The following is a 24,113-nucleotide window of genomic DNA, read 5'->3' as shown; positions in this document are numbered from 1 at the left end:
TTAACTGTAGCACAATTAAAACCGTCTAACGGCAGGTTCGTTTTCTACATTAAACCCGAGTAAACTCAAGTTCTTTATCACACTGGTGCAAAAATGATCCAAAAATAATTCAATATTGCCACAGAGCTGTCCTGCTTATTGCTTTGAAACATTGCCAACAATAACCTAATACACCCAAATAAATGAAAACGATAAGATACCCCAGTAAAGCAAAAAATATTGGTCCAATTGAGAAATTAGCCCTCCCCTCTGGAAGCCTCATACAGAAGTCATTTTTTTTTTTTTTAAATTAAAGGTGCACACAGTCGTTTGAAACGTGATGCTGGTGCTTTATTTAAAGGGACGTGAAGTAGGTATGGTTGCGGTACATATCAGCTCAAGCCAGACACAACTCAGTGGATCAGATCTGGACAGTTGGGACATTCAGCAGTTATCAACTTCACAGCTTAGCTTCCTCTCCTTGGATTCACGTGTGTATATATATATATATATATATTTTTTTTTTTTTAAGAGAAGAGAATTGTATGCAGACTTTCATCACGGACAGAATTAAGAAGCACTAAAAGGTGTTTCAAAGTGTTAGTGTTATCATTTTCGGTTTTCCCTTAATCTAAATACCGGTGTGTCTGCAGGTAAAAATAATGAATATAGCTTAAAAGATGCACGAGATCCAGGAGGCCAACGCAGCCTTAGCATGCCTTAAATATACTTCATATCAGCGCAGTAATAAACTTAAGAACAGTTTACCTGATATCCCATCTGGGTTCTCCCACACACAGACGTACGTACAACAATCTTTTGAGACAGTACAGTTGTCCTCTCACGCCGAGCACAGAGTTCATACTACCACGACAAACATGAAGACAGCCGAGAGGTAACGTGAGCTAACCTGAAGTTGCAGGAGGCGTCCTGCACATGGGGGGCGGGGGGGGGGGGGGGGAAGGCTTGCTTTCAAACTGTTCACAATGTGGTTTTTATGCTAAACCTTATCCCAGCTGGTTAAAAACATTCTTAAGTACTGGAAATGTATTGCTACACAGTGTTACTCCTTTGAGTTTATATATGTATATATATATATATAGTACATAATATATATATATAAATGAATATTAAGCTCAGTTTGAGGATATAGCTATATTTGTGATTCTTTTTGTTGTGAGTTACAGCCGAGGCGTGAGTTATTTACAGATGACCGTGTCAGTGCAGTTTTCCAGGACGAGTTATTCGGTTGTCAGTCCTCGGAGATGAAGAGATAAGATATTACAAATAATGAGGATGAGGAGTCCGGGCTGCGTCGTCTTGACAGCTTCTCACGGTGGGGAACAGCAGCACAGAGCAGCGCGTCCAACCGCTCCCGTTTGTGAGCGGCGAGTACAACGAAAGCTATCGCTCATATTTCACACACACACACACACACAAAAAAAAAAAAAACGACTGCCGATACACATCTATATGTGAGATGGCGCTCTGGAACATCTGTTTGCATTGATTTGCTTTGGATCCTTCAGCAAAATGAACAATAACTGATCAATAAGACTATCCTCCCCTCCTCCCTCCCCCTCCCACCATCCTCACCCACACACACCACCTTTTTCTTTTTTTCATTCTTTCTTTTTTTTTTTTTTTTTTTAACAGCTAATATATACAGGAAGAAAACAAGACGGCATTCCTCATTTTTGCTCGCACCCTTCCAAACTCGCCGGGCATTTCCTGTTTGTATCAGAAGTGTTTACAGGTCAGAGGTCGGGGAAGCGACTGGGATCTTCTTTGTACTCGGAAGGGATGAAGAAAGTGGACTCTTCAAATTCGTCGTAGCGGAATTCCTGAAAGGTGACAGTCGCTGTGATCGTGGGGAAGACGGGGATGTCTGTGACGGAGGGAAACAAAAAGAGAGAAGTCTTTTCGTCACGTGATTTTTGCGACCGGGCGCTCGAAGCTCGGGAAGGAAGGTCAACAAACATACCGAGTTTGACTGGAAACCCGGGCGGAAGCTTCATCTGAACAAACTCTCTGAGCTTGTTGAAGTGCTTGAACGGGGCGACGACCTCCAACACGTTCAGTAACCTGGACGCAGAGGAGAGAGCGAGTCAGCAGCTTTCTCTCACAGTCTTTACGTTGCCAATGGTTTTTTGTCGGAACGGACAACCTTACAAAACCTCAACAAAAAAAAAAGACCAAACGGGAGATTAAATATAATTGGGGATCTTTAGTGGGAAAAAAATAAATAATAATAAAAAAATCTTAGCACAGGCTCCAACCCCTTTTTCTTATTGACTTTGAACACATGTCATAAATCAGGGATTAAAGTGGCGGCTTCAGACCTTTTTCGGCTTGTGATCCTTTAAATATATAATTCTTCAAGGGATAGGTTCACATTTTGTCTTGATTAACATTCAGGTGCCACATGAACACTGCTGTTCCGGCCTTTTTTGTCATTTGATTTCAAAGTTACAAAGATTCATTCAGCAGAAGAGATAAAGCAATTTACTTACTTTACTGTGTCCCAGTAACATTTTACAGCCCTGTCTGAAATGCATATTCAGCAAAACCCATCACGCCTAAATACTACCTTCTCATCTACTTGGTGTAACATTTATATTTTAAAATGATTTATTTGTTCCCCGTGAACTCTTTCATACATTTTAGGCTGCAATTAAAATCATAACTCGGATTTAAAAAGGGAATTTAGTTTTGTTTTTATTACAACAGAAAACTATACAGTTATACTTCAATTAGTGCTTGTTACCGTTAAATTTTTTTTTTTTTTTTTTTTTTAAGCAAAAGTTTCAAATATCCACTGATTTCAACTTTATAAATGCAAGAAACGGATTTGTTTTTCTTATCTGATAGTTGAAAAAAATATCTGTGATTTTGACAATATTATATGACAAATATAAGACAAAATGATTAAGTAAGACAATAACCTTTTGTATGATACATTAAAGCACGAATTAAAGGTCATTCAAGCCTAGCTTGATGTCATTTTAACTTTATGCGTTCATATTTGACCAAATCCATTTTCAACACCAGGCAAAAGGAAAACTCCCACAAATGTCTTGCGCAGTAGCAGTACATACATAGCTGCCACCATTAATAAGCAAATAAAAGGGGTCCTTTTTTATTTATGTTTTGCTTCAATGTAAAAAAAAAAAAAAAAAAAAAAAACCCTAACTCTGAAATACTTATATTTGAGCTAAACGATATCAGCCTTAAAAACTCTTTATCAGCCAGGCTATAATATCGACATTTTAATTTATTCATTGGCCCCAAGCCATTAATGAGGTACAATTCAATGCACGGTGCATCAAGGAGAAACCACAGAGAGAAAGAGCCATTTAAATTTCACGTAGAAATGCCTTTAAGGTTAAAAGGTGCATGCAGCGAGGTTTCCTTCAAAACAGCCCAAACCCAGATAACACGGTAACCTAGCCGAGTGAAAAAAACAACAAAAAACAACAACAATGAAACGCACTGAAATGTTATCGTCACACGGTGGAGCAGTTGATCCTAAAATCTTCTCGTCGGTGGCTTCGCCCACGCAGACCGGTGAAGCCCTTTTTTTGTCTTACCTTGGCCCAATTATCTGACGCGAATTTATTTCATCTCTTCACTCCCCTCTCCGGACGTCCCGAGTGTCTTCGCGTGTATTCGCCGAGGATCAGTCTGCACGCGGCACTTTGTAAACAGATCTGAGGAGGGAGGGATGTACTTACGACTCGATGCCCAGAGGGAAATCCTGGCTCATGGCTACGGTGGCTTTGAAGTTCTTCTTGCTCTCCTTGCAAACGAGCTCTCTGCCCAGATCAGGTGGCCTGAAGGCGGGAAGGCAGACAAACAAAGATGTGCTTCACACTCAGCAGGCCTGCGTATTTTCTTGTAGCTGCCCTGAATAAATCGCTAACGACGGGGAGGACTGATGAAATTGGGAGAAAATAGGAGACGCTTACTTTCCGTGCTCCGCGGTTATGTACTCTTCCCAAGAAATTGTGTTGGGGGCCGGAGCTGTGAGGGACGGCCTCCTTACCGGCTTGGAGGAGGGGGGGGGGGGGGCAGGAAAGTATCACGTCAGTAGGCTAATCACAATCATCGGGTGTCGCCGCTATTCGCTGCCGAGGACTGGATTCTTTCTCCCTCACCTCAAAGTTCTGCTCGCTGATGCTGCCTCCTTTACTCAAGCTCTCCATGATGGCTTTGTTCCTCAAGATGTCTTCTTCACTCAGGTGCTCTCGCCGTTTCCTCGACTCCAGCACCAGACCGTTCACCGCGTAGAAGTCAGCCAGGAAGTTTCCAACCCTCTCCTGTGCAGAAAACAAGCGACGAGGCGCGGTGACGTTTTCCAGACCTCTGAAAATGTGCCCAGGAGCCTCCATGGAGGAGGGACTGCGCACACTTCACGGGAGGCTGAAAACGTTCTATTTCTTTGTGCTTCCTTATCAGCGGTCGGAGAAAAAAAACAACAACACTTAAGCACACACTGACTCATGATGCAACGAACTAAAAACTTGAAACGTCTAGAAGGTGCTGCACACCGGGGAGACCAAATCGTTGATCACGTGTCCTCAGGATGCCAAAAATGATTCAAACGAGTCAATCTGAGGTGAAAAAAACAAAAAAACAATCAAACTGGGGGAGGAGGGGGGGATGAAAGTACGCAGCGATATTAAGTTGTCTGAATCTGGTTTATTAAGGCAAAAACGAGAAAACGCGCCGACATAAATCATTAACTATTTCAATAAACTTCTGCTTCTTTATTGGCTGCTCCTTTTTTTTTTCTTGCACACAATAAACACACCGATAGCTTCTGTCCGACAGCAGTGTAGCGGTACATTGTGAAAAAGAAACACTTTTGTACGGTGCTCTGCAACAGCTGCAGTTCCCTCGGCTGACGCAGTTTGAAACCTACTTTCCGTAGGTGGTCCTTCCTTCCTTCCTTCCTTCCTTCTTTCCTTCTTTCCTTCCTTTTTTTTTTTGCTACGTATAATGGCGACTGTTGGGGGTGAAAAGTGTCCCATCGTTTCACACTGATTTTACGGACCACTACGAGCACACCTTCCGGGTGCTTGTGTTGCGCTGGATGTCTCCGTACTTGACAGCATGAACGCACTTATGCACTCGATGTAGTAAATGTTAAGTGTGTAACTAAGCGATTTGAACAACAACGTCGCTGCAGTCGAACAACCGGCGCGATTAATATCAGTATCGGGTTGTTGTTTTTTTTTTCCCAGGCTTCTGCTGTTGTGCCTGCCGCCTCACTGGGACAGTTTATAAGGGGCACAAACATGAAACAGAAGCATGATTCCTATTTGATACGCCGATGTGTCTCCTGCTATGAAACGATATGCCGTGTGAGCCTGTACAGACTGTGTTTAACTCCCTGTCCACTGCGTCAGAGCAGGACAAGGACCACTTATATTCTTCTGGTTAGTACGTGGCTTCGAGCTTCAGAATCAGTTTTTCCTTCGTGAATTGGTCATATGGTGTTCGCTTTCCCGCTCATCACAATGTCCCGTAAAGACTTACTGTTTTGTCCTCTCTGAAGAGCCAGCCGATCTGACTTCGGGAGAAACTGATGGACTTGGTAGACAGAGTTGCCGAGTAGACGTCGCTGCTCATCAGGATGTCCACCTCCTCCTCCGTCTCCATCTCTGACTCCTTGGGGTGAAACAGGGAAAGTCCGGATCTCGCTGTTAATATTAAACAGCTGATGACACCATGGGAAACAGCGGCCTAGTCGTACCGCTCGCTCGCCCGCTCACCTCGTGGTGGATTCTTTGGTACACTTTAGCTTCGTTGTCCAGAACCACGAAGGACTCGGAGGGTGCGGCGTCGCCTTTAAAAATGAAGCTGAGATCTCCGCGCTGACATTTCATATCGGTGAAGTCTATGAGAGTGGTGTCAAGTCTAAATAAAGAGAGAGAGGGGGGGAGGGGGGGATATGAGTGTGCGTGAAGATTGTTACGCCCTACTTTTTAGATCTAAAAGAAGTTCTCGACCTGAATTCCAATCATTTGCTGCACTGAACGCTACAGGTGCAGAAACAGCATTGATCGGACGTCCCACCTGATATTGATACCCTGCTTGTAGATTTTACAGGCATCAGATGGCAGCATGCGGGACAGCAAAGGCACTACAACAGACAAGAGTAGAACAAATTCAACCGTCACGGGTGAACAATCACTTCACACTGTGTTTCGCAGCGACAGCGGAAAGACACACCGATTTATCTAAGATGGAAGTTTTTAGGGTAAAGCAACAGTTTCCAGTTAGCTACAAATTTAGAGATTAAAAACTGAAGCTGGTCTTACCAACTATCACCTGTTTTTAAAAAAAATTTTTTATCAGTGTTTGAAAATAGGGAATAAAAACTACTTTAATGTTCGGATGAAAATGAAAACTCACCCCAGCTCTGAAAGTCCCAATGCAGCTCCAGGTAAAAGTCGCCGAGCTGCACACAAACATAAAAACTTTTCTCACTAAAGGATTCAAGTGAAGTACAGCGCAGTGGAGATATCTGCAGATAATATGCCTCCTCAAGGACGGGCGGTAGTCATTTATGCAAATGAACGCCTGCGGAGACGTTCAAAATACAAAGGACCTGAAGCGCAGTGATGCAGAGTGACAGCAGAGAGTTTGGCGTGACAGTGACGTCCGTGAAGGTGAAGCCGTTTTGTGATCCTCACCTCCCTGAGAGCCTTCAGTAATTTTGGCCTCTTGTCCTCCACACTCTCCCTCGACTGCTGCTTCAGCTTCCGCAGTATTGCTGTGACTGGGGAGAGAGAACAAGTGTGAATCACCTCGGCAGCACACATGAGCACGGGGGAGATGCCGAGTACATCCACTGTTGTAACGCAATTTTCTTGCAGCACTTTACGGGACTTTAAAAAAATTTTAAAAATGTTTAAAAAGTCTACAGCTCGCTGCTCGATTAGAGCCCGACCAATACGTGGACACAGTTATTGGCTGCTTTCCGCTTCTCGCAGATGAACAAGTTTCAGCTTGTTTGGAGGCAGATAAGTAGCAAGAAAGTGCAGAACTGTAATGTCAAGATATGGTTGAGGTGATTTAAAAACATTTAGTGGATTTTTCAACTGTTAAATGTCCTGCCAAGTACATAACCAAATCTCCGTTTTGCCTTTGTGATGGGCTTGTTCACGGTCAATACTGCCCGATACACTCAGTGGCTACCGTTTTCAGTAAGTCTTAACAATCGATTCCAATTAAATTCCACGGTTGTGCTTCACACCGTGCTTGTCCAGACGTTCTAATGTGCTGTTTTCGATGACATTAATCCAGTCCAAAATGATTACATAATTGCCCGATCGCGATTATTTGAGCCGACTGCAATCACTTTGCTTAAACTAACAGAAATGCCATATTTTGATCAATATTTTTGCGTTGTTTTCCGCTGTTTGAGATTTTATTGCCACTTGTTCAGTGATGTCATCTTATTGCACCCCCTTCTGCTGTAGTTTAACGGCATGAGTGGACACGTAGCTCCACCAACTGTTTATCTCTCATGAGCTACTAATATTTAACTGACCATATTTTTGATGAGCGTCTATTGATGTTAAGATCGTTTATTTAAAGGCAAAAAGCCAAACACCACAGCACGGCTGTCGGCCAATTAGATTTTGAAGCTCAATGAAAAAGATGAGCCCAGTAAAATGGAGGCCTTCAATTAGATTCACAAAAGATGTGGCGGATTTTTCCAACGTTCCAATTTTCACTGCCTTATAGATGTTTTTTTTCTCCATGACGTGTATGTGTGTGATGTTAAGTTGAGCAGTAGTGTTCTTCATTAGTATGTTCTGCAGAGTGTATTTGGTTGGTAGTGGGCGGGGCTTATTAATTAACCTGCTGGGTTGGTTGACATCCCCAGTGGCTTTGATTCAGAGCAGCTGTGTGCAGACAGAGATCTGTGACTACGGCAAACTTGGCTGGGTCTTGAAAATTGAACGTCGACCGCCTCCAGCTTTAAGTCATTTTCTTCTTTTACACACCACCTCCAACCACAAAAACAAACAAAAACAAAAAAAAAACCTGGACAACCACTGTTTTGGACACAGCCTGGCCGCTAGTGGGGGAAGTTGGTCTGGAGCTGAGCTACAGGTAAGCCCCGCACAACCCACTGCCAACCAAACCTTAATGTTAGAGAGCGAACTTGTCCTGCACACAACGATTTGCCCTGCCGGTCATTGTCGCAACAATTATCACACTACGAGTGAGTTTATACTTTTAATGGTGGCATAAATGAACAGAAAAATACAATTGAATTGTTAACAGCAAAAAGACAATTATTCGTCAACTGAAATTTGATGATCCTGACAGCCCTAGTTGCCAGTGTGAAAACTGCAAATTCAATAATATGTTCATCGCAGCCGTCAAAGGAAAATATAACTGAACTGACATCTGTACGACTGAACATTTATAGGCCTTAATAAAGTAGACTTCATGGCAGTTGCATTACATTACATTAAGACTGCAGGGGTGTGCCTAATAGTCACCACTGAGGGTATATTAAAGTTAAATCTAGGCACGTTATTATTCGATGTACAGTTAAATGCCTCTGGCTTATAGTGTTTAAACACGAACCTGAGGAAGAATCGCCACTCTGCCTCAACTGGGTCAGAAGCAACGTATTTCTTATTACTGCACATGCACCAGGACGTAGCAGTTGGTGCATGTCTCTCTCAAAAAGGAGGAGAAAAGTGCTGACTAGGCACTCGCCCAGCTTGTCATTGCACATCTAGACAACTGGAGCGAGCTGCTCACACAGAGTGCACATGTGTAAAAGTGAAAGCTGATGGCCGATGACAAGACTGCAGTGTTTCACAAAAAGCTGTAACACACACACACACACTTGGTTTCAAAGCGAATCTGAAATACTTTTTGTTGCACTCGCTAAGTGATACCAGCTGTGTGCTGCGTGTTATTTAAGCAAAGATCTAAATCTAAATCTCCCGTGTTACTGCAGTGTGACTTCCTTTGTATGTCCTTGCTGATGGTGTGAATGTACCTCCCTCCTCCCCTCCACACACACACACAGACACAACCCCCACCGCCCTTCACCTTTGTGAGTGATGTGACCTTCTTAAAGCTCCTGGTCCCAGTCCCAAGCCAGCCGGCACAGAGAGCCAGGATGCATACTAACAAGGCTGGGGGTCATTTCTCAAACTACCAGTCCTCACTACCGCCAGTCGCAGGCTGTGTAAGAATAGGAGGCTGATAATTCACTTATTTGTACAACAACTAAAAAAGTGTCAGCTCAGCACAGCTCCAAAAACTGATCGAAATGATTCTGTATTCAGTCCCTTTACTGGAATCCCAACCTTTACACTAAATGAAGACCCAACCTAAAGCAAGGGCAGAGCAGTGAATTCATCCTCAAAGCATTAGCTGCCACCTTTCACATGTAATTTGACTCATTTTACTGGATGTCAGATCTAAGAGCCAGGATAGTGACCAGGCTGTCAGCTCGGGGCTTCCTAACACTAAGCCAACGCTCCGGCTGCGTTCCAGCACATCTGGATGACGAGCGCTCAGAGAAAATCCCCACATTTATCTTTTTAGCTGCAGTGATCCAACAGCAGTTGCTGTTTAAACAATTAGGTTATTCATAAAAGATCCCTCCGACTCTAACACTTATCTCATGACCTCCAACCGTAGTTAGACTCTCTGACTTTTACAACATTGTTGTGAAAACGTATATGATGAAATTAGAAACCATCAGCAATGTTAGATATTAATAACTACAATAATAGTTCTGTTTAGGGTTTGTTGGTTAAAATATGTTCTCTGCAATTTGATTGGATTTCAGCTGATCTGTAAAATTGATTTGGTGCCCAACATGACAGCAGAAAGTATGTGGGGGAAATAAACGCCCAAAACCAGAGATGCCAAGCTTGTACAATTGTATTACAGAAGATTTTAAAACTGATGTTTTGGCAAAGCAGACTATGGGAAATGAAATACTGATATATGACAAAGAATAACAATTTTAGAAGGAAAATATATTTCATCATTCAGATGGGAAGCCAAATACAATCCTTCCTGAATACGCTACAACCACCCATCTGACATTTAGAAACACTGCTACAACATGAGCATTCAAATAACGCCCGTTCCAGATGTCAGAATAACTGACTGACTCACAAATAGTGACTAAAACCTTCATAAATCTGTATAACCATCAGACAGGCAGCCTAAATGTCAAAACATTGAGGGGTGTATGATTGCAGGTGAAGTCACTGAAATCACTATATACACATCCTTGTATAACAAAAACTCAGGACGGCATGCAGCTACTCTGTGAAGAGCTGTTGTTGACAGAACTTACTCATTTGCCTGTCACCGTAGCTGATGGCTTCGGCCAGAGGACTCCATCCCAGCGCATTCTTGATCTTTACAGGTGCATTATGGGCAAGCAGAAGGAGTGCACACTCTGACAGAAAAACAAAACAAAAGAAAGGCACACAAATGATCACACAAATGTGATTAAGTCTCAATTAATGCTCATTCAGTGTGCAGTTTGTTGTTGTTGTTTTGAGAAAGCATCCATTACAAATAGAGAGAATGTTGAGATTTGAACTGTCGAAACGTGGACATTTTTTTTAATCTTCAATCATTTTACAGACTACTAAACGTCAGGTATTGACAAACCCTGCAGTTATGTGCTGTTCAATTCTCCATACATTTAAACCATTCATTGCAGCCAGCATCAGCTACTGGCCATTACAAACTCTGTCCTGGAAGAAGGATTCCTCCTCTAAAGCTCTACTTGAGATTTCCTTCTTCTCCTTCCTAATCAAATTAAGCTTTGAAGAATAGCGGGTTTTGTATGGTGTGTACAGATTGTGAAGACCTTTGATGCAAATGAGTGATTTTGTAATATGAATAAAATTCACATCACAACCCAATTAAAATAATTTTGCACGGTAAAACCAGACACTTCTGGGCTCATAAATTGGCTTCTTTGAGTGTGATCAGTGATCTGTGTGGATTTGCCTGAGCATAACGACAATGTTATACCCCGGTTGTGTTCTCCCAACTCTGCAGAGGTCAGATAAAACATGGTAAACGCAGCAGTACAGAGGCTATTCCAAAACAGGAAGGAGAACGGTTTTTAAACGAGGACACTAATACTCTCTTAATAAATCCACATTATGGCAGATGCAAGGCCATGGCAGATTTTGCCTAATTTCCTGGGTTTAAACAGATACCGGCAGGAGGAGCTTTTTGTTCATTTTGGTTAATCCCTCTGTAAAACAATAGGCTGTTGAGATTAAAAACCAGGTTCCATACATATTATTACTCTTCGTGGTGGAAGAAGTGCTATACTTAAATACAAGTACTAATATAACACTGTAAATACTCTACTACAAGTGAAAGTCCTGCATTCAAAACATTATGAATGAAAGCATGAATTATCAGCAAAAATATACTTAAGTTTTAAAAGTGAAAGTACTCCTTGTGTAGTGAAAGGCCCCCTATCAGTGTTTTACTAATAAATATGACCATTTAAAATTAATATTACTACTGCGTTAACATGTATGTTGCATTTTAATACTGTGTGTATTTGCTTAATACACTGTTGGTTAGTTTAATTTACAGTAATGTGTCATGTTGTATGAGATCATCATATGTTTGTATCATTTCTGTTCTGTAAGAACCATGTATAAAGACTACAAGCTCAGAAAAACACTTTAGTTTTCAGCTTTATGATGATGTATTTTCCAGCTCATCTTGAGCGTTTTAAATGGTACATTTAGCTTAAAAAGTAGGCAAAATTTCTCAGTCATTTAAAAAGACGCGATATACTTTGGTTCGTCATAGATTCTAATTCAAAATCACAAAATTTGGAGATAGCTTGATTTTCCCTGGACAGGAAGAGTAGGGAAAAACAGTCATGTTAAAAGTAACTACACGTAGTGGAGTAAAAAAAAAAAAATCACAACATTTACCTCCGGGGTGTAGTGGAGTGAAAGTGTGGTGTTAAGTTACATAAAATGGAAATACTGAAGTAAATGTAATTACACCCCGCCACTGATTATTATATTGTTCAGCTTTACCTTTGTGGCCCAGCATCACAGCCAGGTGAAGAGGTGTGTTTCCTGCAAAGAGAAACACATCAGACAATATCGTGACTACAGACAGATTATTTACATCAATATTAGAACAGATTCACATCTGGGATCGTTTCAGTTAAATCCAGATTAGTTTGCAGCGTGCTCCTTTGATGATGATGGAGAGAGAAAAAGGCCAAATTTTCTCCACGACCTTATTATGTTTTTTTTTCTTTTAGAGACACTCCTGACTTGAATCGCAGAGAGCTTACCGTGTACATCTTTCTGAGAGATGCTGTGGGTCCTGATGAGAGAGGAGAGCCGACGCACATCTCCCTTGAACACGCATTCATGTACCGGAAACTCCAAATCCTCACTTGTGAGGATTATTGGGTTCTTGTTGTTGTCATTGACGACGGTGCCAACCGCTGGGTTGCCGTTAATGTTGTTTGCGTTGAGCTGTTGTTGTTGTTGTTGTTGTTGCTGCTGCTGCAGCACCGAGGTTTTGGCTGATTTCTGAAAAGCTTTGTTGGACTTGAAATGGTTACCGGTACCGTTGGGGATAGTCCCGTTGGAGGACTCGTCGTACGCGTCCAGTATCTCGTCGTTTTTGTTCGGTTTGTTGTGGTCCTTTCGCATGGTGCGTATCTTCTCACCCGTCATGATGACCGCCGTCTTAAACAAGACACACACAAAAAAAAAAACACACAAAAAAAAAAACGATCACTGCTGGAGACGTGGCAGCATGAGCAAAATCCGCAAATATAATTTCAGTCGAGCTTCTTGAGAATGTTTAAACCGATGACTCCTCGGAGCTGGCTGCTTTCTGATATTCAAATAACGGTACACCTGCTGCCCGGCTCAGCGCCAACATTAGCTACCAGCGAGCGTTAGCTGCTAGCACACAATAAAAAAAAAAAAAAAATGAATACGGTGGGTGCGGCGATGAAAACGGACATTAATGGTAAACATAACAGAACACAGACGCACTAAATCAACATACAGCTAAAGGATGAGAAGGAACAGCGAGCGGCTACATAGTTGTCTCTTCCGCCGCCCGTTTTAAAATGGTCGCGATTCAACTCGCTTTGCGGCAAAATTCAGGCTGACGGAGTGGCACGAGCCGAGCTGACATCTCTGCTACCGCCGCGAGCGAGCGGGTCACAAATCTCGCGAGATTACTCGACACCCCCGTTCTTTAGTGTACGTTTGAGGATACGGAGAACAATTCAATGAAAAGTCATAATTACGAGATGTATTCAAGCGATAGAAATCAAATATTTTTTTTTACATCATAAACACAACAATATGAACAGAGCAGAATGCCAGGTGACATACATTTTGAAAAGGCATAAAATATGGACAAATTAAAGTCTTTAAAGTCTTCTTATATGAGAGGAAATGTTGATTATATTTAGCCTATTCCTAAGTTTCATTCTCAAATATAGTGAATAGTTGCTTAGATTTATTACATTTGCAGATGGACTAGATTGGATAATATCTTTAGATTTTATTGCCATTACATTTAATAAAACCAAACCGAACATTCTGGAGGAAATAAAGTGAAATAAGACTCACTGTAATCAACAAGAAATCTACTCAACTTCCTCCATAGTCTTTTACTATGGGTAAATTGCCAAAACAAATGAAGCAGTGTTTCTGGGAGTAGGTTAGGTTAGATAGTTACTTTATTAATCCTCGAGGGGAATTTTTTTTCGCTACAGAAGCAACAAGATAATAATAGAACAATAGTACATCACACAATGAACAATTTATAATGATATCCAGTTTCAACTTAGTGAGGTAATGATTTGCTGGGTAGACTCTGTGTATGGTTTTAAAGGACACTTCCGTAACTTTATTAGTCAATAAATACCTATAGTTATAGAGAAGGTCCATATATTTTTCCAATCAGGATATTTTGTGTAGCTGTTCCAGTAAGTAACAACAAAGGGAATAGTAACCCTTTCTCTTTAAAATAAACTAATTATTATGCAAACTACTATTAAAAAGCATATTATTATATATATTTATATATATTTTTATTTATTTTTTAATTGATTGAACTACAACCACCGCGTTTGAACCAAGTTTACGTAAAGTTACGTAAACAGCCTACGTCATATTTGTGAGACGCACTTTTGCTTCATCGGAAGCAAGTCGCGAGTAGGCTAAGAAGCTGCGTTGTTTTCAAGAATGGCGACCTCTAAGAAAGGGAAGAAAGTTGTAAATCAAGACGAACTTCGGCGATTGATGAGGGAAAAACAGAGGCAAGCAACGGACAAGAAGCGAGTCGAGTCTCCTTTAGCCAAATACAACAGTCTCGGGCACCTCAGCTGTGTCCTGTGCAATGTGCAGGTGAAGTCCGAACTGCTTTGGCCAGCTCATGTTCTCGGAAAACAGCACAAAGAAAAAGTTGCTGAGCTGAAGGGAGCAAAGAGTCAACCAGCGCTGCCACAGAGTCAGTCGTTGAAGAGGAAAGCACCGGACAGCGACGACGTTAACGAGAAAAAAGCTGCAGCAGCGTCGGTCACAGGCGAGTCTGCGTCGGGGCTGACAGGAAATGTCTTTAAGAAACCCAGCGGAAAGGCACCGGTTTCTGTCCACAAGTCTGCCGGGCTGAGCCTGTTGGCTGGAGTTTATAATGAGGATGATGGTAATGATCCTAAGGAGGCAGGAACCACAAATCCCCCTCCTCAGCAGGCTGAAGCTACAGGACTGCCAGCGGACTTCTTTGACTGCGCCATCCCGTCCACGCCTGCCATCTCCCACTCGGGGTCCATCCTCAAAGCAGAAGTGCAGGAGAAGGGCACTGAAAAGAAAGACAACACCGCTGAGGCCCTACCCGAGGGGTTCTTCGACGATCCGGTCAGGGATGCCAAAGTGCGCAACGTCGACGCACCCAAGGATCACATGGACAGGGAGTGGGAAGAGTTTCAAAAGGAGATTCGGCAGGTGAACACAAAATCAGAGGCCATTGTGGCAGAGGACGACGAGGAGGGGCGCCTTGACCGTCAGATCGATGAAATCGATGAACAAATTGAGTGTTACAAGAGGGTTGAACTCCTGAGAGACAAGCGGGATGTGGCGAAAACTAAGCCTCTGCCCAGAAAGGAGGAAGACATGGAGACTGATGGCAGCTTTGAGGGGGAAGACGAAGATGAAGAGGAGTTGCTGGGGCTTTTGTCCGGGGACTGGAGGGCCAAAGGGGCCCTGGCCTAGGAAGCCATGTGTGACTGACCTTTTTTTTTTTTTTTTTGTCCAGAATAGTGATAAAACATAAAGAGGGATTCTTTTGTACGAATATGTCCAGAATTGTAAATACGTTTGTTAAAAGATCTTCATCACTTGTCTTTGTGTATTTCAGACTGGATTAAACACAATCGCAACAGGAAAACGAGACTTTTTAGTTCATGACCTAAAACACAAGACAAGCACATCTGACCTTTAACTGTGTGTTTATTCATTGGTGCTCAAACAAAAAGCCATTCATAAAATCTCCCATGTACAGTAGCAGCAGGGACCCAAATATCTACGTCATGGTGGGCAAGGCCGTTACGTTCTGAGCTCAACTAACTATTGTCCTGCAAAAAAACAGTAGTCGACCGTGTTGAATTTATAAATAATTTGTTCATGTTACATGATCAGCAACATGCAAAGCAAAACAGAATTTTTCTTTTTTTTAAATGTAAAATGCTGAGATTAAGACCGTAATGCAAATTTTACCAACCTGTCCCCCTTCACAAGATAATTGGTTGCAAATACATTTAAACCATTTTTCACAGAACACAACAAAGTCTGAATATGACAAATTTGTTATGTAAATACATCATTCGACCATTTAAATGGAATAAAATGAATCAAGTAAAGAGTGATGGTCAGTGCTTCTTCTACTACCTGTTACATATAGTGAGCTAGGTGTGCCTTCTTTTCACTGCAATTCTGAACAAGCAATATCTAAGTCATTTTGTTATTGCTACATATGCCTCATGAGTTACCACTTTAAAAGTCTTTGAGGGATTCAAAGTGTTCGTAGCCCTTCAAATCTGCAAAACATCACGAAAACAGAAAATGCAAAAACAACAAGCAAAGAAACTACTGATAAATGTACAGATGGACTAAATACAAGACCCCAAAATTGCAAGATAAATGAGGAAAAACATTGAACAGAAAGAGAAATCAGAGGTTTAGATTTTGTTTAGAAAAGAGCTTACAAAAGTCTTTAACTCCTACACTCACTTGTGTGTTTTAGAGAAGTTAGGAAACGGTCTAAAAACAAAACCTGACAAAAAAAAACTATTTCTAGTAGTCATTTGTAAACATTCATACAATTCTATGTCCAGTTGTATGAATAAGGTTTAGGTGAGTTGAACCAGGTGTTTGTTTAGGCGGGCGGGAATGTCTGCAATAGACTGACAGTTACAGCCTCAACAGAAGCTAAATATACAAATATGATAAGTCAAGATGAGATAGGTGTTCAACAAAATGAAACAAAAACACAGATACATGAACACAGCAAGTCCAAGATCGAAGGTGGAGAATGGGATTCAAAATAATTCACAACACTTATTTTCCATGGTTTATTAGTATAAACCGAGGAATTGTCTAAAATAAGAGCTGAATATTCTACGTCCAGATACTCGTATGGATTACTGTTTAAACTGAAGCGATGCCATGAGGTTGAGGTTATGTTGACATGGACCGAGGGGAAGGTGGAGTGAGTAGGGGCATGCCAGCGCCATTTTTTTCCCCACAATCGGTATGATAAATATTCAGTTCACAAAAGTGCAGCAATTACAGAAAAGGGTTGTGAAACCCCGACCCGACAGACCCGGCTGGGTATTCAATATTGTTCACTGCTGTCAGCGATGACGTGCTCACAAACCCAAAGCAGCTCTCAGCTCTATCAGGGAGTACCGCTGGTCCCCGTCATTGTCAAAGCACTCCAGGGCACGAACACTGGGGGTCAACGTTCCAAATACTCTCCCCAGATCTTGGTAGGCCAAGCCGAGTGAATTGCGTCCAACACCTGCCTGCTCGAAGACGTCTTCCAAGTCTGTGAAAGGAATCATTTTAAATCAGGAAAAAAGTTTTTTTTAATGCAATTTTTGGAGATGGACTTATTTGTTTTCAGCAGAGTTAGTCTGTCTGGTGAATGTAAAGACTACAACCACTGGAGTTGAATATTGCAATACAAAGCTTGATATTCCGCCAGGCGAGCTGTGGCGCGTGTCCGCAGAAGCACTTTGGAGCTCCGCTTCGCAAAAAATGTGTGCCGACTCTATTTTTGCTCAACGCCGGTGTCTAAATCGTGTCAAGCTACACAGAGCAGATCGGCCAGACATGAAGCCAGACACAGGAGAGCATACGGCATCTATTTTCAGTCTATTTTCAAAATAAAATCCCCTGTGAAGACCCCCGATCACCTATCGGATCACAATTAAAACACCGTAAACTGTATTAACTTTGTAGGCTACAGCACAAAGTAGGTAATGACAACAATGAACGCAAAACTGACAAATAAATAAATGTTAAAAAAAATTTGGCAGACAAATTGCTGTGGAAAAAGCTGGTAAGGCTACAACCAGCGGCCGGTCGGCTTAGTTTAGGATAAAAACACGTGGCTCTGTCCAAAGGCACCAAAATTCTGAATCGATGCAAAAACACAAGTCTAAAAATAAAAATAGGGGATACTGTGCCAGACGGGGAGAATTAACTTTCTCAAGTCTTATTGTCATCGAGAGGTTGCCAGGCAACAAGCAGAGACGAGAATCAGACTTCACGTTAAACTCTCTGCTAGAAAGCGAATGTTTATTTCCCAAAATGTCAAACTATTACTTTAAATGAATGCTAACATCTAAAACTTTGTAGAAGTTGTGTGCACCTTTTACAGAACTGACACCAGGCAGGGACACCCTCCTTAGACACTTTGTCTCAGCGCGTCTCTTGGTGCGATTTGGAGTTAAGAAGCGAGGACGTCTGCTTGCCTGCGGCTCTGTCAGCGGTGTGGATATCTCTGGCGAAAACAAGGGAGAAATAGATGTGAAAATTTGACACGAAGCAACGAAACGTACAGTGACAAACTGCTTCATGCTACACTACCGTGCACATCCTCTGGTGACGCTTTGGTTGTGGTAGCTTCTTTCACCACCTCAGTTGCAGGACTTTCACTGCTGATTGCCAGTTGAGCTGCTGCTGCTTCATTGTTCTTTGACTGTAAAGCAGAAAGCAGGAGATAAAATGTAAAAATGCCTTATGTGTATTTGTTTTCCCTGGGCTTAACACACAAAAACTCAACTGTTGCGACAACCTGATGCGTATGTGTCCCCAGTTCAATTCCCAACCAGCCAGATCTTAACTGCGTGTCGTTCCACAGCTCTATTTCCCCACATTTCCTGCCTGTTTATATTTCACTATCCGAATAAACGTTAAACTGCCGGAAAAAAAGAAATCCCCAAACTCTTCTTATTACTTACACTTTGTTTTGACCCGTTCTCTAATGAGGCCACTCTCTGATGAAGATCTGCGACCGTAGAGAGGAGGATGTGGATCTGCTCATCAGTCCATGTGTGGTGCTGCTCCTCTGTCTTGTTAACCTCACTCATGGCTTTTCTCAGGTCTGTTATGTCCTGTAACAATAGAATGAGTAGATGTAAAGAAACTTGCTGTTAACTGTTAGATGAGATGTCTTGAGTTTCTTATACATGTGTATTAAACAAATAAGAGGATTAAGTGTCCTGGCAGATTGACAATGTACCTGATAAGAATATGGAGATCTCAGCCGGCTAACAATTCATCTCAGACCACATAATTACTGAGGTCACAGTAAAAGAAATACACACAAGTGTATACTATTTGGAGATCCTCTCTTCCCGTCCTGTTGTGCTTATGAAAACCAAAGCGGAGGAAACATTCTGCAGTTGTCTCAGATATTTGACCTAGTTTTACTCTGCAAACTGAAGCATCTCAGTGCCAAAAATAGATTGGCACTTGTTTCATGTATTATGAATGAAAGCTCAAGGCATGGATCCAAGAAATGACAGGACCTTCTTAACCTGGCAACTCCTTAAATGCAAACCTGACAAGAACTGCAGAAGGGTGCGCAGATAAACAAATAAACAAATTAATCTGCGAATGGCAAAGTGCCCCGTAGCTTCTGGCTTGGATTCATGCCGCAGTTAAGTAGATCAACTGACACTTTATTAACAGCATCATCTTGGCCATTTGGAAGTATTTTGCCTCAATTTTGGGGGAGTTAAACGTGCAAAAACACCAACATAGCTAGGAATGGAGAAAAAGTGTGCCCAAGTTATTTAACTACATTTAAACACAATGCGCTGTTAACTTGTTTTCCATTGGTCTCCATACAGTACACCCAATCATCAATAATAAATAACAACGCAGCCTCCAGCAATATTTGGTGTGAGCATAGAGATGTCCAGTGTGTGAATGTACTCTACAAGAGCAGAAAAAAATTGAAGATTCAAATTCTGTAAACTGATAAATGTATAGATCCGTCCCTGCAGTTTTTTTTTTTTTTTTTATGATGCTTGATTTTGCAGCTTTTCTCAAAAATGTAGTTGCAATTTGAAGTTTTGTGTTGTTGTAAAAATTTAGATTAAAAAAATAGACAAACATAACCTTGTTACCGCCTCTTATAACAATAGGAATACTGCACATCACAGAGGAAGCTGGAGATATTTTAGTTCTCATATTTTTTTTTTGTAAATTTAAAGAACTATGGACTGAAAGTTACAAACAAATTTATGAGTCATAAAAGTGATGTAGCTTTTGAAAACAGTCTGTGACTGCAAGATAAAATACAAAGGCTAAATCTGCTGTAGAAATAAGTGGATTAAATGCTTTTTAAATAATAAGAATTTGACGCCGCCAATTTTAAGAGTGTATAAAACTCGTGATTTAACACTATGTATGATTAGACTGATGAGGGAAGTTTGACTATTTGTAGCCTAATTCTCATGAAAGACTACATTTCCCAATAACCTCGTCACTTCCAGGTTTTGTCCTTTTTTTCTTTTTTTTTTAGGTCGACAGGCATCCAGTTTGTTTTAATGATGAGATGTTGAAGAGCTTTGCTGACTGTAAACGAGAAGTTAGTTTTGTTGATGTAGCAGGTGTTGTATGGAAAGGCTTATTTTATGCTGCAATGCCTTCCCCAGAGATATTTAGTACTTTTATTGCGGAGAAATTGCGGGAATTTGCAAAGTCTTATGTGGATGGCAAAACTGAGGACTTGCCAAATTTTCATTTATTATTGAGGTCTCAAGAACAATATTTCCTGGAGGGACGACTATATGCATAATGAAGAACCTAAACAGAAGGAAATATGAAAGGTCTGCAAGCAAAAGTATAGACAGTAGCACGAATATGTGAAAGAGATCATTAGGTTTGCAGGCACTCGTATGCTTTTTAATCTCCGTGTTATCGTACCAACTGTCAGCTGTTCAGGGTTTAAGAGTGTTACGGGCTTTAACCTACCGTGGTCTTTTTCAAGTCCTCATCTTTCTTCTGATTTTCAAGAGCGCCCTGCATCGTCTTCACATCATGTTGTACACTGGTTAGTGTGCTGCCAATTGTAGCTACACTCTGTAAATAAAAATAGGTGCAAGGTCAGTCATGAGAATCAGTCCAAGCCATCCTTTTATTCCATTATGTTTTGATTTTACCTTTTGTAGCTCTTCGACTGTATTGGGAAGGCTGATTAGATCAGCGGCTGATTTCAAGTTAGCCTTTAAATGGTTTACAGCAGAGTCCAGCAAACTGATCTGCGGGAGCAAAATGACACAAACTGCTCAGTTACACCTGTAAGATGCAGTTTCACATCTATACTCCAATTGAGGGACACCTTACAAAAAGGAATTTAGTTTGATACAATAGTCCAGTCATAAACCTACTTTCATGAAGGTTGTTATGTTCAGGTTCGATACAACTGTATGTGGTGCTGTTGAACTGTATTGCATTATATTAACGTTAGTGTCGTCTTCATTTTTTTCTCCATCATTTGTATCATTGAGGGGGACTAGACTAAATGACAGAAACATGTTTCCGAGCCAATCACTACATCTCAACAGCAACACAAACTACACCCTCCAAACTGATCGATTTGAAACAAGGCATCTTAAGTTTCAATAAAATCTTCAGATTACAACAGTCATGATGACAGAATTTATGTTAGAGCTGTTGTATCAACCTGATTAGGTTTTAACAGGGTGTTTCTAATAAAATGGACTCTAATTTCATTGTTTAATTTAGTAAACCCAAAGTAAAAACTAAAGGAGGTAGTTGAGTAAAAATACTGAATTATTTTACTCCAGGGTAAAACTTTTCTCAAATGGAAAAATGTATATGACTCCAAACCTGATCTTTTGTCATCTCACTAACACTCAGTCATTGTTAATCAGCTGTATTTCAGTATTAATAGATACCATTTTTAATAAATAAGTGCAATTACATGCTAAACAATAAACTATTATTTGATATTGAAGAAGTCTAGTTTTGTAGTAATACAAAGAGATGATGAAAGCAGCACTCTAGTCTCAGGAAAGTCAGAAGGCTTTGTTCTCATTGGTAAATGTTTATTATGCTGATAGTTTGTCTTGTAAAGGCATTGTACTGTTTGCCTCTTAGTTTGAAACCAAAGAAAAGTCAGACAGTTTATGTTCTCAAGTTAATACCAAAAGTAAAAATGTTGAATATATTACTACTGTTGGCATAATTTCTGCTCTGCACATTACATATGTGTGGTATTATTTATTGAACAGGAATTCTCATCTGTAAAGTATCAAGAGTGCATGTACTGTTATCAGCCTTAGCTGAATCAGTCTTACTTGTATATAACAAACACTGACTGTCTAGTTATTCTCCAACAGCTGATAAAAAGGAGCTCTTGTCAGTACAGCTGTGTGAATGTTAAGATGGCTTCAAAACCTCCAGACATGACAACTGACCTTGCGGTTCATTTCTGTGAGGTTAGACCAGAGTTTGCTCAACCCTTTGCCCCCGTTCTCAATGTCGTCAAGCGTTCTCTCCTGTTTTTTTAGGTCCTCGCTTAATTTTGGTATTTCACTCGATGACACCTTCTGGCTGGATTCCACTGTAACAAAAACATCACTATATGTTAATAGCAGTGTCAAAAACAAAAGTGCGCGATTGTTTAGCTGGTATCTAACAGTTGTAAGTGTCCAAAGGGCAGCGTGTTCATAAGGTTCAATGCTGGCGTCTGAAACTCACTGCTGTGCAGCTTTTCTTTCAGCGAGTCCAGATCTTCTTTCAGAGCAATCTGCATCCAGATGAGCCCAGCACAGGCCATAACACAGGCGGCTAGTATGATGAACAGAAACAGGGGGTAGCACACATTGCAGCACTGCGCGTAGCTTCTTCTGTAGAGAGAAGAAACATGGTAACGTTAGACATTGCAACTGCACAGCCTCTTTCATTATTAATGAAGGAGATATTTTCAGGGGGCCGCATGCCATGTCATGGAAATTATGAACTGGTGCCTCAAAATATGGGCAGTTTACGTACAACATTATCATATCATGCTGAATATTTTCCCGGTGTCAAGCTTCAGAAACAAGCCTAACCGTCTTCTTGGTGTGTAGAAGAAGAGCAAGTAAACTGATCTGGCAACACTGATCTTTTTTCTTTAACCTCTGCACTGTTGGTGTATTACAGGTGATGCGCTCTAAGGCTGAGGAAATTGTTCCCAGTCTCAAAGCACAATTGTTATTGAAAAACAATCTTTGATTCAAAATGTAAAGATTTTCACATATTTTTCAACACATCTGTATATACTCTGCTTCTACGGTGCTAATAGATGAATAATCTATACGATTAAAATAGTAACAAGTTAACCTAAGAATAGTTAAATCACAAGTACACGCATATTATTAAAACAGAATTGACAAAGTTGGTGTGTAGTAAAAAAAATATATATATATATATTTTTTTTTTTAACCACATCACATTTTCTCTCTGGGAAACAATTGACACGCCACAGCAACATGTTAACGAAGTGCTCACTCACTTGCCAAAGTTGGCTCCACTGTTCAGGTTGTTGAAGTCGTCGTCTTCCGAGCTCGAGTCGGACTCCGAGTCGGGCGGCTCGGTGCGGAGGAGCCGGTGACCGGACCCCTTCTTCGTCTTCTTCCTCTTGCTGTCCCCGAGTCCGATCAAAGCGTTCAGCTCCTTCCTCTTCTTCATCTTCTTCTGGGGGGTCAGCGAACCCGCCGAGCCCGATTTAAACCCGACTAAATCTAATGTTTTGTCCAGTTTGGTGGATGTTGTTGTTGTTGTTGTTTGTGTAACACCTAAGCTAACTTCACGTTCCTTTGCTAGCTTGAATTTCAACCAAGCGGATGTGAACACATCGGACTTTGCCGGTTGGTTGCTTTGTTAAACATTCACACACACACACACACACAAAAACAAAAAAAAACGTTCAACAGATGATTCGCATTAAGTTACACCTCCAAAACAGCTTCTCTAAAATAACTTTTTTTTTAATTTTTTTTTACTAGCTGCCAGGTTATCACGTACGGTAGCTAACTCAGCTAACGTTTGCTAACAGTAGCCGAGAGCCGTTTTCTGTAATCTCACTTAATCCCAGCAAGGTTTAAAATTACCTGCTCTGACGTCACTCATTTTGGGAACGAAGCCAAATATACACGAACAGATCAATAAAAGCAATCTATCATATAATTTTTAAAAAAATAAATAAATAAATGCGGGCACTCTGTTTCAAGAGATTTGTCCTGCTGCCTTGTTTTGTTTGGGATGGGCGTCCAAGTAACCTCGCAGCTGATTGGTGGAACGAGCAGCTACAACTTCCGGTGTTGGTTTTTTTTTGACAGTGAAGCGACACAGCGCGCTGCACCGCTTGAGAGAGAGAGAGAGAGAGAGAGAGAGAGCCTGCAGCGCTGCCATGGAAATTCATGCACAAAGTAAGTACAATTAGCAAAATCAGGAAATGGGATGGAGATATCGTGGAAAAACACGTTAGATGTTACTTGCTAATGACAACCACCCCCG

The 24,113-nt window shown here is 41.1% G+C and overlaps 3 protein-coding genes across 3 annotated transcripts; 1 reads left to right on the top strand and 2 right to left on the bottom strand.

Annotated features, from left to right (window-relative positions):
- Positions 1–308: 308 nt before the first annotated feature.
- On the bottom strand, positions 309–12,981 carry LOC138617273 (ankyrin repeat domain-containing protein 13C-like). Its single transcript, XM_069692109.1, has 13 exons — positions 12,335–12,981; positions 12,069–12,110; positions 10,337–10,441; positions 6,681–6,766; positions 6,400–6,445; positions 6,061–6,127; positions 5,757–5,901; positions 5,521–5,652; positions 4,137–4,298; positions 3,948–4,027; positions 3,714–3,812; positions 1,964–2,064; positions 309–1,867 (listed from the first exon to the last, which is right to left on the bottom strand). Exons 1-13 carry the CDS (start codon positions 12,723–12,725, stop codon positions 1,737–1,739), a joined length of 1,587 nt encoding a protein of 528 aa, XP_069548210.1. The 5' UTR covers positions 12,726–12,981; the 3' UTR covers positions 309–1,736.
- A 1,199-nt stretch (positions 12,982–14,180) lies between these two features.
- znf830 (zinc finger protein 830) lies at positions 14,181–15,931 on the top strand. The gene has a single exon (XM_069692108.1). It carries the CDS (start codon positions 14,259–14,261, stop codon positions 15,282–15,284), a length of 1,026 nt encoding a protein of 341 aa, XP_069548209.1. The 5' UTR covers positions 14,181–14,258; the 3' UTR covers positions 15,285–15,931.
- On the bottom strand, positions 15,504–23,874 carry efcab14 (EF-hand calcium binding domain 14). The gene is made up of 9 exons (XM_069692107.1): positions 23,110–23,874; positions 22,314–22,462; positions 22,031–22,176; positions 20,750–20,848; positions 20,562–20,669; positions 18,539–18,691; positions 18,165–18,276; positions 17,947–18,078; positions 15,504–17,118 (listed from the first exon to the last, which is right to left on the bottom strand). The coding sequence occupies exons 1-9, from the start codon at positions 23,283–23,285 to the stop codon at positions 16,940–16,942; spliced, it is 1,254 nt and encodes a 417-aa protein (XP_069548208.1). The 5' UTR covers positions 23,286–23,874; the 3' UTR covers positions 15,504–16,939.
- Positions 23,875–24,113: the final 239 nt, after the last annotated feature.

This window comes from Brachyistius frenatus, unplaced genomic scaffold, assembly GCF_029030835.1.
Source record: "Brachyistius frenatus isolate BFR_SWC_R1_liver_20210118 unplaced genomic scaffold, ASM2903083v1 Contig_12, whole genome shotgun sequence".
Taxonomy (NCBI): Eukaryota; Metazoa; Chordata; class Actinopteri; family Embiotocidae; genus Brachyistius; species Brachyistius frenatus.
The sequence above is the reverse complement of the archived record's forward strand: the minus strand, read 5'-3'. Positions and strand labels throughout refer to the sequence as shown.

Bases quoted from the DNA above. Each gene is read 5' to 3' on its own strand.
- LOC138617273 (XM_069692109.1), bottom strand. From the start codon at position 12,725: ATGACGGGTGAGAAGATACGCACCATGCGAAAGGACCACAACAAACCG. The intron at 10,442-12,068 runs GTAAAGCTGAAC...TTTTTCTGTCAG, and splicing joins TGTGATGCTGGGCCACAAAG to AGTGTGCACTCCTTCTGCTT. The intron at 6,128-6,399 runs GTGAGTTTTCAT...TGTCTGTTGTAG, and splicing joins TTGGGACTTTCAGAGCTGGG to TGCCTTTGCTGTCCCGCATG.
- znf830 (XM_069692108.1), top strand. From the start codon at position 14,259: ATGGCGACCTCTAAGAAAGGGAAGAAAGTTGTAAATCAAGACGAACTT.
- efcab14 (XM_069692107.1), bottom strand. From the start codon at position 23,285: ATGAAGAAGAGGAAGGAGCTGAACGCTTTGATCGGACTCGGGGACAGC. The intron at 22,463-23,109 runs GTGAGTGAGCAC...TTCTCTCTACAG, and splicing joins AGTGGAGCCAACTTTGGCAA to AAGAAGCTACGCGCAGTGCT. The intron at 18,692-20,561 runs GTAGGTTAAAGC...CTATTGTTACAG, and splicing joins AGGACTTGAAAAAGACCACG to GACATAACAGACCTGAGAAA.